Source organism: Nicotiana tabacum, chromosome 4, assembly GCF_000715075.1.
Source record: "Nicotiana tabacum cultivar K326 chromosome 4, ASM71507v2, whole genome shotgun sequence".
In the NCBI taxonomy this organism is placed as follows: Eukaryota; Viridiplantae; Streptophyta; class Magnoliopsida; order Solanales; family Solanaceae; genus Nicotiana; species Nicotiana tabacum.
In genome coordinates this window covers 90,898,934-90,916,899 of record NC_134083.1, presented here as the reverse complement: position 1 = coordinate 90,916,899, position 17,966 = coordinate 90,898,934, and the positions used below count along the sequence as shown (strand labels likewise).

At 35.8% G+C, this 17,966-nt stretch overlaps 2 protein-coding genes across 2 annotated transcripts; one reads left to right on the top strand and one right to left on the bottom strand.

Moving 5' to 3' along the window:
- The first annotated feature begins 3,774 nt into the window (after window positions 1–3,774).
- Window positions 3,775–5,912, top strand: LOC107763511 (clathrin light chain 2-like). Its single transcript, XM_016581997.2, has 3 exons — window positions 3,775–4,193; window positions 4,719–4,872; window positions 5,343–5,912. The coding sequence occupies exons 1-3, from the start codon at window positions 3,877–3,879 to the stop codon at window positions 5,679–5,681; spliced, it is 810 nt and encodes a 269-aa protein (XP_016437483.1). The 5' UTR covers window positions 3,775–3,876; the 3' UTR covers window positions 5,682–5,912.
- A 591-nt stretch (window positions 5,913–6,503) lies between these two features.
- Window positions 6,504–12,643, bottom strand: LOC107763510 (uncharacterized). Its single transcript, XM_016581996.2, has 5 exons — window positions 11,884–12,643; window positions 11,299–11,410; window positions 9,029–9,143; window positions 7,282–8,331; window positions 6,504–7,018 (listed from the first exon to the last, which is right to left on the bottom strand). The coding sequence occupies exons 1-5, from the start codon at window positions 12,071–12,073 to the stop codon at window positions 6,761–6,763; spliced, it is 1,725 nt and encodes a 574-aa protein (XP_016437482.1). The 5' UTR covers window positions 12,074–12,643; the 3' UTR covers window positions 6,504–6,760.
- Between the last annotated feature and the right edge of the window lie 5,323 nt (window positions 12,644–17,966).

Here is a 17,966-nt window from a genome sequence, read left to right as displayed (position 1 = left end):
TAATAGCAGTTTTTACGATGATAACTTTAACTTCTTTGTTGCAATGATCAGTTTATTTAATACAATATTATTTTTATATTTGTTTTAGAGATCTTACTTCTCCCTGTTGCTTGTGATCAGTTTAAACATTATAAAGTCCTGATATCCCAAACCAGTAATTCATCACATCCCCAATTAGAAGTCATGATAGAGAATAAACATAAAGACAAGAGTGGGTTGCTCTAGTGGTGAGCACACTCCACGTTGTGAATTCGAGTCACCCCAAGAGCATGTTAGGGAGTTGTTGTTGTTTGTTGTTATGATAGAGAATAATCATAGATATCTCTCTGCGTACACATTACCCTCCCCAGACCCTAAGAACATGGTAGGGAGTTCTTGGATCGGAAACAGCCTCCCTACCCTAGGGTAGGGGTAAGGTTTGCGTACATACTACCCTCCCCAGACCTCACTAGTGAGATTATACTGGGTTGTTGTTGTTGTTATGATAGAGAATAATCATAGATATCGCTCATCTACCTCTCGAATAGATTCTTTTTTTTTCTTTTAAATGGAATGTTGTCATATAGTTTTGAAGGGTGCACTAATCCCTTGAATCTGCCATTGAATCCGGTACCAACAGGTATCCCCCTCCCCCGCACCCCACCCCAAACAACAAACAACGTTCTCTTTCGGGTCTTTCAACCAATCGATACGATCCCAAAGAGCTGTTTTTGCTAAAACTCGAGCGGTTTCTTGAAAACAAATCGGCAAAAAACTCTTGACCAGAGGCGGACCCAAGATTTGAGCACGACGGGAGCACCACTGTATGCTAATCACTAGCAATAAAATTTGGCATGCAACTCTTTGAAAATTTAATGATTATGATGATTTATCATCCAAGTATAAACAAAAAGAAGTTCTAAAGAAAAGGAAGTACCGAACAGAGATAAATTTCTTGGCAAAATGTGTGTCGTAGGGAGAGATTTCTTCGCAAAATGAGTGCTGGAAGAGAAAATATTTGATTAAGCATGTTTCACACTTTAAAATTTCTAGTTTTTTTAATAAGAAAAAGCGGTCAATGATTAAAAGAGCGTTCAAAGTTTAAATTATGAAACATTTATTAAAGAAATAAAGATTAAAGGTATGTTAATAGTAAAAAAAAATGAAAAAGAGTCTTAAACTCTTAGTTTCCATTGCCTAGTCGAAGTCACAGCGATTAATGAAGAAGGTTGTTGCAGAAGAATTTGTATTTTTCTATTTGTGGAGCGATAAGTTGCAATTTGAAGCTTTTAATTTAAGGGAGGGATTTGAAAAAAAATTTAATTAAGTTGACTATTATGTATTAGTACTAAACTATAATTGAATTTAAAAGAAAAAGAATAAAGTTGAAAATAATATATAAAGTAGGGATGGACATAGTTTGGGCAAACCCGAAATCCAAATCGAAATCCGAACTTTTTAAATATTTGGTTTGGATTTTCGGATTACGGATTGGATTTTGGATTTAATTTTTAAATTTTTAAATTTTTTGGATTTCGTATTGGATTTGGTACTTCGAATTTTTGGATATCCGAAAATCCAAAATTCTTATACTTCATATTTAGTCCATTATCCATATGTCAATAGAAATAAGTTCAATACCCTGCCCATTAGATATTATCTCATATATTCAATATTAATTACTAAGTTACTCTGAGAATACTTTCTATTTGGACATGGTTTTACTATTTCTACTTTTTATCGGCCGTATTGATGTCTCTATTGTATTTTTTTTATAATAATTTTATTACTTGAATACTTCATTTTGATGATTGTGGTGAAAATGAGGAACGTTTTAGGCAATTTAACATGAGTACTTCATTTGGATATTAATTTTTATAAAAAAAAAAAAGAAACATCTCAACTTATAAGCTCAAAACTGAAAATTCAAAATATCCAAACCGATTAATCTGAAACCGAACTTAAAAAATTCGATCCAATCTGAACTTATTTGGATTGGATTTGGATTGTCATTTGTTCAATACGAAAATCTCAATCGAAATTTTCATATGCAATCCAAACTGTCCGAACGCCCGCCCTAGTATAAAGCAAGTAGGTTGTATTCAGAGAACTAAAACAGAAATGATGAGAAAAGGCTGTGCAATACGTTGTATTCAGAGAACTAAAACAGAAAAGAGGAAAAAAGGTTGTGCAGCGAAGGAGTGAATTTAAGCGCCCAACAACACAACCGCTTCTTCCATCCGCCTCTTTGTGCCTGGGCACAAACAAAATATTTAAGGGGTTCCATATATATTATACAAGATATATATATATATATGATTTTTGCTGAGGCTAACAGATCCCGTGATCCCTCAACACACAACGTAGGTCCGCCCTGCTTTTGACTATACCAAATACAAGAAAATACCTCAATGACAGTCAACATTGGGCCTCAGCAAAAACTAAAGAATCATAGCCCACAAAATAATCAACAAGAAACTAGTAGCGATGAGAAGCAATGGCAGAGTAATTGCTCACATCCCAAATTAAGGCACATCAGGTGAAAAAAATATTTTTTGGTTACATTATCCATTTGTTAAGAGATTTACACTACACCCATACGGCCATACCAATCCATTAAATAGGAAACCACAAAATGCATTTTCCTATCCTACGGTAACTGTACGATATCACGTTTTATGCTGCCTATGTTACTGTTACAACATATGTACACAAAAAACAACAAACTAAAGAAAACTCTTCATAGCGTTATCCTTTTGTGTCGGTTTCTCCGGTCTCTATCCTCGTACATAGAGAAATTTTATCCAAATATTTTTTCACATTATAGAGTGGTTAATTGTTGATTAGTTTTGAGAAGATGATTACTTTTCTATTAACAGGTAAAAAGTGGCCATTTCTCCCGTAGAAATGACACTAGGTAGCCACTCAGGGTTGTTATTTAGGAACTAGTCAATGTGTCATGAATTTTAATTTATTTTTTTCGGACACAAATATCCAAAATTATCCTGAAATTAATATTTTTAGTTCAAATTTTTATGATAAAATAAATAGCAGCCCCAAGAATGATTATCTGTGCACCTCCCTCGAGTAAGCCCATACCCACCAGATAACGGGGGAAGTGTACAATTAGTCGCTAATTAGAGATGTCTTTACTCTTTCGCCATTGTTTAAAATGTATTTACTTTTTGGTCAGTGTTTAACAAATTTTTACCCGCCCGGACGAAAATACCCATGTGCCAGATATGTGTGTTGTGTAAATATTAAGGACATGATTTCCTTAACTTCGTGAATGTTGTATAAATATTAAGGACAAAGTGTCCTGTATTTGCACCTTCCATTGTTAAACTTTAGGACATCATGTCCTTAACTTCATATGTGCAGTGTAAATATTAAGAACACGGACTTCATATGTGCAGTGTAATATTAAGAACACCATGTCCTTAATATTTATACAGTACTCATGAAAAAAGGATAAAATTATCATTTCGTATTAATTTTAATAAAATAATACTCCCTCCGTTTTAATTTATGTGAACCTATTTAATTGGGCACGGAGTTTAAGAAAAGAGAGAAGACTTTTGAACTTGTGGTGTGGAATGAAGCACATATATTTTGTGTGGCTATAAATCATTGCATAAAGGTAAATTATTTCCAAATAAGAAAAGAAGTTATTTTTTTTGACACGGACTAAAAAAAAATAGATTCACATAAATTAAAACAGAAAGAAAATAACTATTTTTGTTCGGCATTAAAAATACTATTAAAAAATGGCTAGATAACGGTATCTTGAACTTCATGTATAGTTATTAGTAATGTAAAGTCAAACTCAAATCAACAGTACACTCTCAAACACAACCCTACTTCCTCGTACTTCTCAAAACAAAACACCACAAAGGGATGTCCAATCAACTGGACGGCGAGTTGCGGGCGGGTTCCACTCAGCCGTTCGACGACGGTTACCTCGGATACGATCCGCGTCTCTCTTCCCAGAGATTTGACTCCTTCTCCAACTTCGCTGAGTCCGAGTCCGTCAATGGCCCCGCCGGTGACGATTCGCCCATTTTTACTTCGAATTCCTATGAACAGCCGATCCACGTACCGTATGAATTCTCCTCTTTTTCTTCTGAAGTGGATGCAACATCGGATGGAGCAATTCTGCCGCCTCCGGTGGAGATGCAACCGGAGCAAGGTTCCGCTCTTAGAGAGTGGACAAGGTTAAAATCTTTCAACTGATGCTTACCGCTTTTAATTCATTGATCAGATGCATTTATGGTATTGTATCATTCTTGGTATTTTGAACCGGTTTACTGTAAAATTTTGTTGACTTGGAACTGTAATCAGACGGTGATATAATCTGTAAAAATGTCTTGCGCGGTTGTCATTTTTCATTAATGTTTTCGGCTCGAAATTTAGGGTGCTATACTTAATTGACTAGTATGCGTGAAAAAACTGTGTTTTTGCTTTAGCAAAGTACTTGAGTGGTGATATCTGAAGTAGAAATGTTGTTAAAAATCTCTTTCTACTTTATCTTTTCTCATTTAAATTTAATGGAATCCTTTAGATGTTTGGAAGCTTCAAACAGTTGTCTTTTGTCAATCTTATTTGTATTGGATCGTTATCATTTCGTTGGAGTAGTTGTTGGTTCATGTCTTAGCATAAAGTGTTGTTCCTTCTAATAGAACACCTCAGCACTCTAAGATTTATAAGAGTAGCTGTTTTTGTGTGTTTAATCTCCTTAGGCTTAATGCCATTCGACTAGAGGAGAAGGAAATGAGAGAAAAAGAGGTGTTGAGCCAAATCTCTGATGAAGCAGATGAGTTCAAAGTTGATTTTTACAGGAAGAGGGAGATCACAGTGGAAACGAACAAAGCTACTAACCGAGAGAAGGAGAAAGTAAGAATTGATCTTTCATACTTGATTTTTTCAACCTTTAAGATTATTTTCATGTATCTTGAGGTTCTTAATTCTTGCTATTACGTTATGTTCTTGTATATTTTCATGAGGAGTTCTCTTTTGCCATCAACATATCTGTGTTTTTGGATTTTCAATTCTGTTAAGGATTGGTTGGACATTGGAGTTTTACCGTTAGAAATTTAGTTCATATGGAGATATCAATATTAAGATTGTTGTTAGTGGGACTTTTTCCTCCATGAAGTTCATGGGATTTTGACTAGCGATTGGATTATGCCTGTCTATAAAATGATTGAGTTTATTGGAATTGAATGATTTATGTCAACAGAAGTCCTCCCCCCTCCCCCGCTACCCTTGTTGAATTCTGTTCTGATTCCTTCCAGTTACCAGATTACCATGTTACTCATCTTGGTCCATTTTCATTATTTTTTCCGTTGCATATCTTGTCTTAGTTATTTGTAGCCAGTCATGAGAAGTTCCATGCTGAAGCTGCTGGAAATTATTGGAAATCAATTGGGGAGCTGATTCCTAATGAAGTACCAACAATTGAAAAGAAGAAAGGGAAAAAGGATGACGAGAAGAAGCCATCGATCGTTGTGATCAATGGGCCAAAGCCTGGGAAAGCCACTGATTTATCAAGAATGAGGCAGATACTATTGAAGCTTAAGCATAATACACCTCACCACCTCAAGCCTTCTCCACCAGCAGGCCCTTCTACAAAAGCTGATTCTGCTACTGCTCCAGTTGCCACCGCAGTAGCTTCCTCCTCTGAACCTGTTGCTGTTGCTTGATAGGAAAATTCTCCCCTCCACTGGAGGCATATGTCGTTTACTTCTTAATGTAGTTCTCCTTTCTATCTGTATATGGTGTCGATAAAGTAGGATTGAGTGGAGTGTTACAGCAGAGCATCTGCTGTAGAATTCTTAGGTGACAGTGAGTTATGTGGTCGTTTATAAAGTATTTGAATTTGAATTCTGTGCCAAATGCTAATGATAATTTAAAACTCAATTTATGCTTTTGTATTTTGCTCTTTTTCCTTTATTCCTGTTTTGGATCTCCCGCTTCTCGTCATGGGTTAGAATTTATCATTTTAGTTTTAACTTTAACGTTTTCTCTTATCACACGAAACTTGATCTATTTCTTTTATAAGCCAAATTATTAGGCTCTTTAGCTTGCAATTGAGATGATTTTTCTATTTTCCTATACCTTTGTAGTCTATATTGTTCAGCATAGAAGCAAATCTTTTAGCTTTTATCATCCTCGATGAATTAAATAAATCAGCTAAATTCTGTTTCATCATATAATGTGTTTCAATTCACAGTGGTTGTTAATATCACTGCCTCACAGTCGCATTCACCCAATATTTCTCCTCTTGGAATCTAGGAGATGTTAACAGAAGTAGCAAATCAAGCTCTCAAGGAACTAGCCAACAGTTTCATTTATTCATCTTTAGGACAGACTTTATTGTGTGCCCCGCGTTGAATAGATACAGAAACGTAGCTTTTGCATAGAAAGAGGCTTTTCCTTATTTTGCGACGATAAAAGGCAAAAGCTTCTTTTTTTCATGTAAAAAGTGAAACCCCTTAAAGCTCAGACACAATGTTCAGACATTCTAATCTTCTCGTGCAAATGGCACAAGAAACTAGATCACATTTCTCATGAATAATAACACGGAAAATCGGTTTCGGCACATAACTAATGATACATGGCTTCAACTAGTACCTAACCAATGCTTATATATCTTTACATATTCAAGTGAACTAAATCTATTGGTTCCTCCTGATAAACAATGGTATTCAGGTGCCAAAATTCTCATACTTCACTGTTCCTAAAATTAGAAATTCAATCCTGCAGCAGGAAAGGAGAATCATCACCTTCCCTGCAAACTGGCAGGAGATCGAGCACCTTTATCGCTGTTAATATCATCATCAGCTTCAATCCCATCCACGCACAGGGCATTGTTATTAACACTCACTTCAGAACTGGCATTACTGCTCGTAGCAAGTGGAGAATCAGATACACTTACTGTCCTGCTTTTATTAGGCCCTGATCTCACACTGTACATAGAGGATGCTGGAATATTAGTCAACAGAGGGCGCAGATTACCTGGGATGCTTCGCCTTATATCCTGTCCAAGAGGAATGTCTAGAATTAAGCAAAACCATGAACAAACAGGCCAAGAGGGAAAAGCTTCTAAGACTTAAAAAGCTACCAAAAGACCAAAATAACATGTTTTATAAAGTCTTCGGAAATCCTCAATCTACATAAGAGCTCCATATCATCTTAATGCCAAAAATATAGACAAACCGTCATTTTGTTAGAAACATTCAAGTGATTACAGTATATTACCTCGCTGAAGATAGAAGCAACAAATGAAAGGAGTATACATACCATATGCCTAATAGCCATATCCAGGGATTTCTTTGAAAATGTTCTTCCAAAGCCAGAGCTGTCAGGTGATGAAGACTTTGTAGATAAGTTACTCCGTGGAGACTGTTTGTCATCCTGCTTTGGAGGAGCCAGCTTCCGCATATTTACTACCCTTTCAACCATCTTACTTCCAACCATAACAGGGCTTACATTGTCATTAGCTTTAGCATGCAATCGACTCATAGCAGGGATAGGTACAGAGCTTCCACTGCTATGCGTAACACCATTAGGAGGACGTCCTCTTGCTGGAGAGCATGATTGTCGTCTAATCCTTCCATTTGAAGCTGGCTCAATAGATGAAGATCTAACACTTGGAGCTCCAGGTCTACCCCTTGTAGCAGAAATTGGTCTGTCAGATAATGATGTCCTTAAATTGGGTGGTGCATCAAGGGAGAATCCTGGCATATCTGAAGGCTTCCATGGTCTGGGCTTTATAGTGGGAGAACTAGGACGTGAGGCTGAAGGATTTCTGGCTGAACCTGTAGCTGACTTAGCTGAAGAGGCAGATGAAGATCTAACCAGTGGAGCATTTGTATTAGTTGTACTAGTCATTGAAGGTGGCCGACGTGTTGGAGTTGCTGTCCTTGATGCGGACTTTGATCCAGGAATAGATGCCCTGGTAGTTGGCGTTGAGGACCTTGCACTAGACCTTGCAGTAGGCGTTGAAGATCTTGGAGGTGCTGTGGCTTTAGCAGTTGTCAAAGTGGCACGAGAAGTAGGTGTTGCAGACCTTGATTGTCTAGATGCTGTTGTGGTTGACATTGTTTTAGAGGTTGTAATGGATGTCGTTGGTCTGGATGCTGCAGTAGATGAGGGTCTAGACCCTGAGGTCAAATTGGATTTAGATGTTGTGCTTAAAGTCGGTCGTCCAGTAGGAGTTGAAGGTCTTGATCCACCTGAAGATGATGGTCTCCGGAGGCCTGAACTTGAATTATTTAATACAGGAGAGGAAGCTGGCTGTCTAGATGATAAGTTGCTTCTTGACGTTGGCTCGGCCTGGGGATTTGCCAACTATATCCACAGTAACAAAATGTTGAATAAAATTAGCCCACAAAAATAAGTTGGAACGTAAATCACTTAGATTAAGACACAATGCAAGAAAGAAAAAACTTGACAAATTCCACCTGAAATTGCATATTTATGGCAAAGTGGCAGGTAAAGTTATGTATTTTAGTAGATCCTAGGAACATAAACCATTAAGGCTTAAGTGATGCAACTCAATAACGGAGACAAGTCCTAACTTCAATCTCTACATGCTCCTAGAAATCTATTAAAACTCACAAAAGAGGCTGCATTGAGAGATGGGCACATAGTAACTCCACATGTTTACAAAAACCTTCAAAAAGGAAACATATCCTCCAAAAAATTAAGAATAGGAAAAATTGTGAAATATTAAAAGCAAATATTTTATTACTAATTGCATTTGATTACATGCTGGAGTCACTACGTGAATTTTATTTTTTTTTGGGAGAAAGGTAACAGTACTACGTGCATGCACATTCAGTTAAACAACCTGTCATGTCCTTTTTATCTAATTATAGAATTTTCTTTTTCATTAACGGATGTGGTGTGAAATAACTCCATGATTTTCAGATAAACATAACTAATGTTAAGCAATAAACAACTTAACTGCCCATCTATAATACTTGGCCACAATGCCTCATTATCAGATGTTATGGAGTGGAAAGTTAGAATAATATATCCTTACTCTAGATTTCAATGCAGTAGGACGAGCTTTAGGAGTTCTAAGTTGACTCATTACTGTCTTCTGCGACTCCATCTCAAGTGAAGGAAAAAGAGGAGTACCAGGAGGTGTTAAAAGCCTGAAATACAAAAAATGACGCCTCATAATAGAGCACAGAGAAGTACCCATAGTGAAAAAAACATGAGCAAGAGTTATCGCAACATAGAGACATCCTACTTATGTAGCAAATATAACGCAGATTCAAGAAATACCTATTTGATTTATGAATCTAAATATAGCACGCCACCTACACTTTTTACATATTCAAGTTAAACAATAGATAAATCCCCCTTAATAATTTCCATAGTTGAGTCTGTTGAAGAAAAATTCTGATATTCATGGTACTGCATGTTGTGTCACCATGACGATTATGGGTGTTAAAATAGGGCATTATTAAAAGATAACATTGTAGACCTATCACATGAAATATCTCCAACTTCTTGGAATTCATCAAATTTAGCAAAAGAACTAGATTCATGTAGGACATGGGCATCTATAAGCCGGTGTAACTAAGCGAAGAGCAGAAAGAAGGAATCACAAAATCAATAATTACCAGTAATCTAACTCCTTGAGTTAGTCTGAGGAATAGCCTCTCATTCCTAGTTTCTTTTTGGTGCACCCATGAGGCTCTAATGCGTATAGGAGATTGGCTGTGGTTCATACAGAATCATATTATGTTGTATACGGGAGATTTTCCCTTTATTGATTAAATTATTCACCTTATCATAACAAAACAAAAAACTCCGAGCCTTAGAGAATATGTCCTTGCGTATATATTAGCAAGTAATCCCTCTCATTAGTTGCCTTTCAAAAGCATTTTACATTATCCCATTTCCACGTAAAGCAGAACAAAACACAATTGGAAGAAAATTATCCGCATAGGGGATATCAATTAGTAGGAATAAACGTCAGCCTTTATTAGGCCCAATAGTTGATAAAAATCGCTTAAGTTTTGTTATAGATTGCATGACATTGTCGAAAGAGGTGCCAGACGTAGATCACTCCTACATTTAGAGAATTCCTTATTTGTCTAGGACAAATTATTGATTAGCGGTACGAATAGGACACGACTGAGCAGAATTGTTATAGTGGATTCATAGATCCAACTAATTTGGAATTGAAGCGCAGCTATTGTAATCACAGCACTTGGTTTTTCTACTTTATAATTGACCACTGAATTTAAATGTGAATAGTCATAAGTTCGTCTATTCTCATCTTGTAATGAGACTTCATGTTTAGTTCACATATCTGAGGAACTTCCTAGGAAAGCATAGATACCAAATCTTAAGTTCTTTTTTTTTTCTTGATCAACAGACACCAAATCTTAAGTTGTGTATATATATTCAATGTGACTAAACACCTAATCCTATATTTTTGAAGTTCTCTAAATTTAGAGAGTCCTGTAAATCTGTTGGAATCGATGGGACACTTCCTAATATGCTGCTTTCTTCAGGATACTCAACAGAACTTCTTAACAGATTAATAGGCCCTTCTAGTAAAAGAAACTAGTGATAAGGGAAGATTCATTCAACAAATACCTAATCGAAAAAAAAGGTAGAAAATACATTACACAAGATTAAGACATTAACAATTTATTTTCTTATTAGTAGTTTAACTACATTAGATGTCTTTTAAGCTATATCCTGAAGCTGGCTTAAATCCATTGTTTATCCTTTTCTGGGGAATAGGTTAAATTCATGTTTATCATATTGGAACCTACCTAATTGATTATATATGTCTTTATACGCTTGAGTTGTTCTTAGTGGTTCCTTTCCTCATAGATTAAGACTAACTAAATACAACTATACATATATTATTGTACTATATTTCTTATCCTACTTCTTTGCGTCCCTTCATTTTCTAACATTCTGTGACTTTTATGTCTGTTATTTTTTTTTTTTATGTCTGTTATTTGCTTCCAGTCATTGACATTTCCAATTGTCTGTTAACTTCAATAAGTCTGTCTACAGAAGATAACTTGGGCAAGTGTATTTCGCATTTGCTAGAGGTTTTTATTGCATGACAAGAAAGGGACGCATTCACATGTTGATTTAAATTTTTTTCCCCAAAAAGGATGAAATTTAGGTGACATGACCCAAAAATTTCGCTGGATAAACAACGTAGGAACTTGTAACACTGGAAAACAATCTAACCAGCTAAAATATACAACCAAAGGAACAAAAACAGTCACAACTATCACATGATCCGGAAACAACACAGGAGACACAAATTACCAGTCATAGTCATTTTTATCATTGTCAGCATTGAGGAAATCATCAGCACCAGTCTTCCGCACCGGAGTTTCTGATGCAATGTCAAAAATAGGAGAACTACCTCTTGTTGCACCTGCAAGGAAAGTATAATAACTTAACAATATCCCCATATAGCCATGACTTTATCTTATGAAGCAAATACTAATAGAAAACACTACTAATTTCAACCTATCTCACAAATCACCATCTTAAGCAAAAAACTGTGTGCCTTAACTATATAAAAAATGAATATAAGTCATCTCACTAAGTCAACAAAATCATAAATGATCCACAAATCCACCCATCCTAAATATGCAAAAGGCAATATAGTACTTCCTCCGTCCTATTTTACGCTGAGTCTAAGAAAGAAAAACTTATTAAACTTGTGATCTAAAATATAAATCATCTCATTAAGTTAAGTATAAAGTAAAGATGTCATTCTTCTTTGGACAGACTAAAAAGGAGAGAGTATCACATAAATTGGAACAGAACAGAGTAATAAAAAAGAAATCAGGATCTTTCATTAAAAGAAATAACGATGAAAACAGGAAAAGAAAAATTTGTTACCAAGAGGAGCATCAAATTCATCAGAGTTCTGAAGAAGAAGATCACTTCTTTCCTTTTCCCTTCTTCGCATTTCGAGAAACAACGTTAGCTCCTCGTCCTTCTCCTTCATTCCCGAGCTCCTCAGACTCCCCATTTGTTGTTGTTGTCTCTGCCTCAACGCTGACTCTTCCGCCCTAAAACTTCTATTCATTTTCAAAAAATAAAATCCTAAACCCTCAAATCCATCATTAACGTGGAAAACCACAAATTCCCCCTCTTAAAAACCCTAGTTTATTTTTTCTTCTTTTTTCTGCAAAACTAGAAACTGAAAAGCCTCGTAAAAGTAGCCTTCTGTCTTCTCAAAATCAAAAGCTAGAGCCACAGATCGGAAGCTAGGGTTCACTACTCCGCCATTTCCAACAAAAACTTAGCTCAAAATGAAGCTGCATTTCATATTTTTCCTATATTTGAACACACAAGCACCAAAAATACCAAAACTTAAATAGAAATAAAACAAGTATTTTGAAATAAATTCTATGCAAGGAAAAAAGGTAGATAGAGAAATAGTGAGACAGCTTCACGAAACCGGCATTGTTGAGAAAGCTTGCAGCTAAAAATGTAGAGAGAGAGGATCAGAGGGACGATTTGTTGAAAGGAGAGAGAAAGTTGAATGGCAAGAAGAGTTATTTAGGGGGTAAATTGGGGACCAATCTGAAAGACTTTTCAGGGGGTTAGGAGTTTTAATTTTTCTCTTCTTTTTGGCGTTTTAGGGTTTTTAATAAAGATCACGAGTCACGAGTTGTGGGGCTTAAGTTAAATGCAAACTCTCACACACACACACACACAGGCACAGCTATTCTGGTGTTTCCTTCACTTGAAGTTTACGTTATCAGAATTCGGATCGTTGTCCTTTCACTCTCTAAGGAGTAAATAATAATTACAAAATCGCCTCAGTTCCTTCTCATTTTTGGCTAGCATCATTTCTAAGTTCGCAATTGCCCTTGTTTCAGGGTAAAGGAAATATATGGCTCATAATTGTCTTCAATTCAAAAGAGCTTAGCATGTTAAATTGTTAATGTTCTCATCTACAAATTACGGAACATATTACTATTTCAAGTCACTAACACAAAAAGGTAAGGATAATTATTGCTAATCAAATAAAAACTTAATTACTTCTTATAGCTTCTGTGATTAGTGTAATGACCTAACCGGTCATTTTTAACTTTTAGAACCATGTTCCCTAAAATAAAACTTTATGTAGGTGCTTGTAATGATTTATGACTTGCGGGGATGGTTGGTTCGGGATTTGGAAGTGTTTGAGGTGAAACCGGAACACTTGGTTCCTTAAGTTGGCCTTAAAGTGCTAAGTTTGACTTCGGTCAACTCTTTGTGAAAACGACCCCGGAATAGAATTTTGATGATTCCAACAGCTCCGTATAGTTATTTTGGACTTAGGAGCGTGTTCGAAATTTTATTTGAAAGTCCGTAGTTAAATTAGGCTTGAAATGGCTAAAAACAAGAATTTAAGTTTGGAAGTTTGACCGATGAGTTGACTTTTTGATACCGAAGTCAGAATCCAGTTCCGAAAATTTTCATAGCTCCGTTATGTAATTTATGACTTGTGTGTAAAATTTGAGGTCAATCGGAGTTGATTTGATAGGTTCCGACATTGAATGTAGAAGTTGAAAACTCTTAGTTTCATTAAGCTTGAATTGGGGTATGATTCATGGTTTTAGCGTTGTTTGATGTAATTTAGAGGTTCGACTAAGTTCGTATGATGTTTTAGGACTTGTTGGTATATTTGGTTGAGGTCCCGAGGGCCTCGAGTGAGTTTTGGATGGTTAACGGATCAAAAATTTGAGTTAAAAAGCTGCTGCAATTTTTCCTCTTCTGTTGGACATTCTGGGTTGTGATCGAGCCCAGATATCGAGCTCAGGTATCGAGCCCACGATCGAGGCCTTAGTCGAAGCCAGGGACGAGGCTCAGTATCGAAGCCTCGATCGAAGGCAAGGCTCGAGGGCATGATCGAAGGTAAGGCTCGAGGGCCAGGATCGAGACCCAAGCTCAATGCCATGATCGAAGGCCAACCTCGATGCCCTGATCGAAGGCCCATGCTCGATGCCCTGATCGAAGGCACAACCTCGATGCCCTGATCGAAGGCACATGTTCGATGCCCTGATCGAGGCCATGACCGAGGTCCAGGCTCGAGCCTGTGATCGAAGCCGCGATCGAGGCCCAGTTCGAGGACCAGTTCCGAAGGCTGCTGGGCAGTTTTATAAAAAGAGGACATTCGTCCCATTTGCCATTTTTGGCGAACTTGAGCTTGAGCAGAGGCGACTTTTGACAGATTTTCAATAGAAAAATATTGGGATAAGTGATTCTAACTCGGATTTGGTCTACATATACAAGTGTATCATTATTTTTTCACAATTTAATTAGTATTTTGAGATTTGAGATTTGAAAAAGTTTAGAAATTTCATAAAAACGAAATTTTGAGATTTCGGTATCGATTCTGAGTTGGATTTGAGTGAAAATGGTATGATTGGACTCGTAATTGAATGGGTTATCGGATTTCATAACTTTTACCGGTTTCCGAGATGTGGGCCCCGCAGGCGAATTTTTAATTAATTTCGGGATTTTTATTAAAAATGTAGTATTTCCTTATAGAATTTATTTCCTATAATTTTTAGTGATTGTATCGAATTATTTTGGCTAGATTCGAGCCAGACAGAGTTGGATAATCGTGGAAAAGGCAAAATTGTGGATTAAATTAGAGCAAGACGAGGTAAGTCTCTTGTCTAATCTTGTGAGGGGGAAATTACCTCATAGGTGATTAAAATTAAATAATTGTTGCTAATTGTGGGGGGCTACGTACGCATGAGGTGACGAGAGTCCGTGCGTAGCTACTATTAATGCTAAAGTCCTCGTAGTTTAGGACTCAAAGCATGCCTTACTTGTATAAATTGTATTCTTTGATTTATTTATATTAATTGATATCTATATGAATATATTGTGAATTGTTAGATAAAGATATTAAAGGATGAAAGTCTCATAGGCTTGATTGTCTATTTAAATCAATTAATTGTTAAAAGAAATTGTTCTCCTCCCAGATTCATCTTATAATGAATATACTCTCCTTCCGGAGGCACATAAGAAAATGTCCTCCTTTCTTGTGGAGCGGGCCGAACGCCTCGGCAGGATAGATACATCTATGGATCGCGCCGCACGTCCCTCGACAGTGTACACGACACTCTGGATCGGGTCGTACGTCCTCGGCAGAAATCGTGCTTAATAATAATAATTACACGATACTTTAATAATTTATTTCAACTTGTGAAGCTAGTTAATAAATTGAAAAATCCTTGGAATTTAATGAATTATTATTCTTGCTTGTTAAGGAATTAATTGTTACTCCTGTAAATGAGCTTTAATTAATATATATTGAGAATTTTTACATTTGAAGGAATTTGATTATTTCTGCTGATTAAATAAATTATTGTAAATTTTGTAAATCATGCTGATTTAAATATCCTAGTTTTATTTCAGTTATTATTATTGACCCATAGTGAGTGTCAAAGTCGGCCATCTCGTCTCTACCACTTCGAGATTAGGCTTGATACTTACTGGGTACACGTTGTTTACGTACTCATACTACACTTGCTGCACTTTTTGTGCAGGATTTGAGACAGGTACTAGTGGAGGACCTATCATCACATACCCACGTCATCCCGAGGCATAGTGGTGAGCTGCCTTTCTAAGCCGTTCTATAGCTACCAGTGTCTCTTCTTATATTTATATTCTGTCTATTTCATTTCAGACAGTATTTGGAGTTTTGTATAATCTACTAGATGCTCATGCACTTGTGACACCGGGTCTTGGCACACACACATTGGTAGAAGTTGGTATTTTATTATTTTCTTGAAATAAAAGTTTAATCAATGTGCGTTTGACTTATTAGTTGGCTTGCCTAACTGTAGTGTTGGGCGCCATCACGACCTATAGGTGAAATTGGGTCGTGACAATTAGAGTTCAATTCTGAAAATTGTTGCAAAAAAGTAAATAATGCTTTCACCTTCTTTAATTAACGACATGAAAGGAAAACCCATCTTCTACTTGGTATCCATAATAGGAAAGTTTTGGTGAAACAAAAAAGTAAAATTGAAATTGGATGTTGAATTGTTAGTATTCGAAATTTTGCAAAATTTGGATGCGCTTCACCCTAAGTTTGAATGGATAACTCTATCCATAACTTGCAATTCCATGCTCCATTGAAATTGTTTTACACTACTTAATATTGTTCGGAGTCAGATAAGTTATGCAAGTTTAACACCATTTTGATTAGTGATGCATGAATTATTTATTGTTGGATATTTGATGTAATGTATTAAAAATTAATACGGAATGTACAATTAAAGTGCGTGTTTACTTTTAAGCAAATTAAAAGTTCGTTTGCTATTAGAGACTAGCTTTGTCGTTTTATTAATTAGAAAAAATTATTAGCTAAACATTCTTTTAACAATGTTGAATTTCATGTGAATGTTATATTCCTTAACAAACCAACTAAATTAAAAATGACCTTTCAAAAGAAAAAAACAAGAGACAAAGGGTGTGTTTGGTACGAAGGGAAAATGTTTTTCAATTTTCTCATGTTTGGTTGGTTTAAATGTTTTGAAAAACATTTTTCTCATCAATTGATTTTTCTTCTATTGGAGGAAAATATTTTCTCTATTAAGAGAAGGGAAAATATTTTCCAAAATTCTTTTCCAACCTTCCTCCTTTTTCCCATCCCCACCAACCCACCCCCACATCTCATCCCACCCCACCTCCACCCTACCCCACACCCCACCCTAAATAGAAATATTATTAATAGTATTTGTTTGTCATGTTATAGATAGAGTATTTTTTTCATTTCAGTATTTTCTTTTCGCGATATAAAAAAAGTTTTTTTATTTTAACAAAAAAGTACTTTCTTTTCGTGATGTAGAAAAAATAATTTCTTTCATTTCAACAAATGATGAAAATGATGTAGTAAAAAGTATTTTCTTTCATTTCAACAAAAAGAGTATTTTTCATGATGTAGAAAAAGTATTTTCTATTATTTCAACAAAAAGAGTATTTTCTTTTGATGATTTAGAAAAGGTATTTTTTTTTCATTTCAACAAAATGAGTATTTTCTTTTCATGATATAGAAAAAAAAAAATTTTATTTCAATAAAATGAGTACTTTATTTTCATGTTAAGAGTACTTTCTTTTTCAACTAAAAAAAAAGACTATTTTCTTTTTAGTTATGGAGTAAAAATTTCAACATTATTTTGCGTAAAAAAGTAAAGCAGCACATTAGTTCCTTTGGGTTTGTATGAATATTTAAAAGAATAATTAAATTCTTGAAGAAAATAGAGTCCTGAAAATATTGGTATTTAGGGAGGGTGGAAGAGCAAGGAAACATGTGGACTTGGGGGAAGGAGGTAAGGAGAGTAGCATAAAAAAATATTTTTCACTCTCTAAACAAATACTAGAAAATATTTTCTGAAAAACGTTTTCCACTCGCCAACCAAGCAAGGAAAAATAAGTGATAAAACCACTCATTTTCCATGAAAACATTTTCTAGGAAAATATTTTTCATGAAAAATATTTTTCTTTGTACCAAACACACCCTGAATCATTTGTTGTCCTACTATCAATGCAGCAGTGAGGGGCTGAAAAGACGAACGGGAAAGAATAAGAGGAGTGGGGAACCAAAATGTGATTGTTTTGGACTCAAAGAATCAAAATGTGTGGGAAAAAAATGGGAACCAAAATATATATATAACGCCCAAGCTTAAGGCGCTATACCTTAACAGCTGTTTTCCCAGTTAAGTATAGCGCTCTAATATAAGGCGCTATATTTGAACGTAAAATGAGCGGGAAGGTATATCGCCTTATTTTAAGACACTATGCGTCTTAATATAAGGCGCTATACCTAGATAAAAATGCGTCTACTCTCCTTCCCCACCAAACCAGTGAGCTTCCCCCCCCCCCTCCCCAATTAAAGAATGACAAGCAGCGCCCCCTCCCTCCATTTTTAAGCAAAACAAACTCGGTTGGAGCCCACGGGTCCCACAAAA

Coding starts and splice junctions, on each gene's coding strand:
- LOC107763511 (XM_016581997.2), top strand. CDS start 3,877: ATGTCCAATCAACTGGACGGCGAGTTGCGGGCGGGTTCCACTCAGCCG. Junction 4,194..4,718: donor GCTCTTAGAGAGTGGACAAG/GTTAAAATCTTT, acceptor TAATCTCCTTAG/GCTTAATGCCATTCGACTAG. Junction 4,873..5,342: donor CTAACCGAGAGAAGGAGAAA/GTAAGAATTGAT, acceptor ATCTTGTCTTAG/TTATTTGTAGCCAGTCATGA.
- LOC107763510 (XM_016581996.2), bottom strand. CDS start 12,073: ATGAATAGAAGTTTTAGGGCGGAAGAGTCAGCGTTGAGGCAGAGACAA. Junction 11,411..11,883: donor TGAATTTGATGCTCCTCTTG/GTAACAAATTTT, acceptor CTTTCCTTGCAG/GTGCAACAAGAGGTAGTTCT. Junction 7,019..7,281: donor ATATGGCTATTAGGCATATG/GTATGTATACTC, acceptor CCTCTTGGACAG/GATATAAGGCGAAGCATCCC.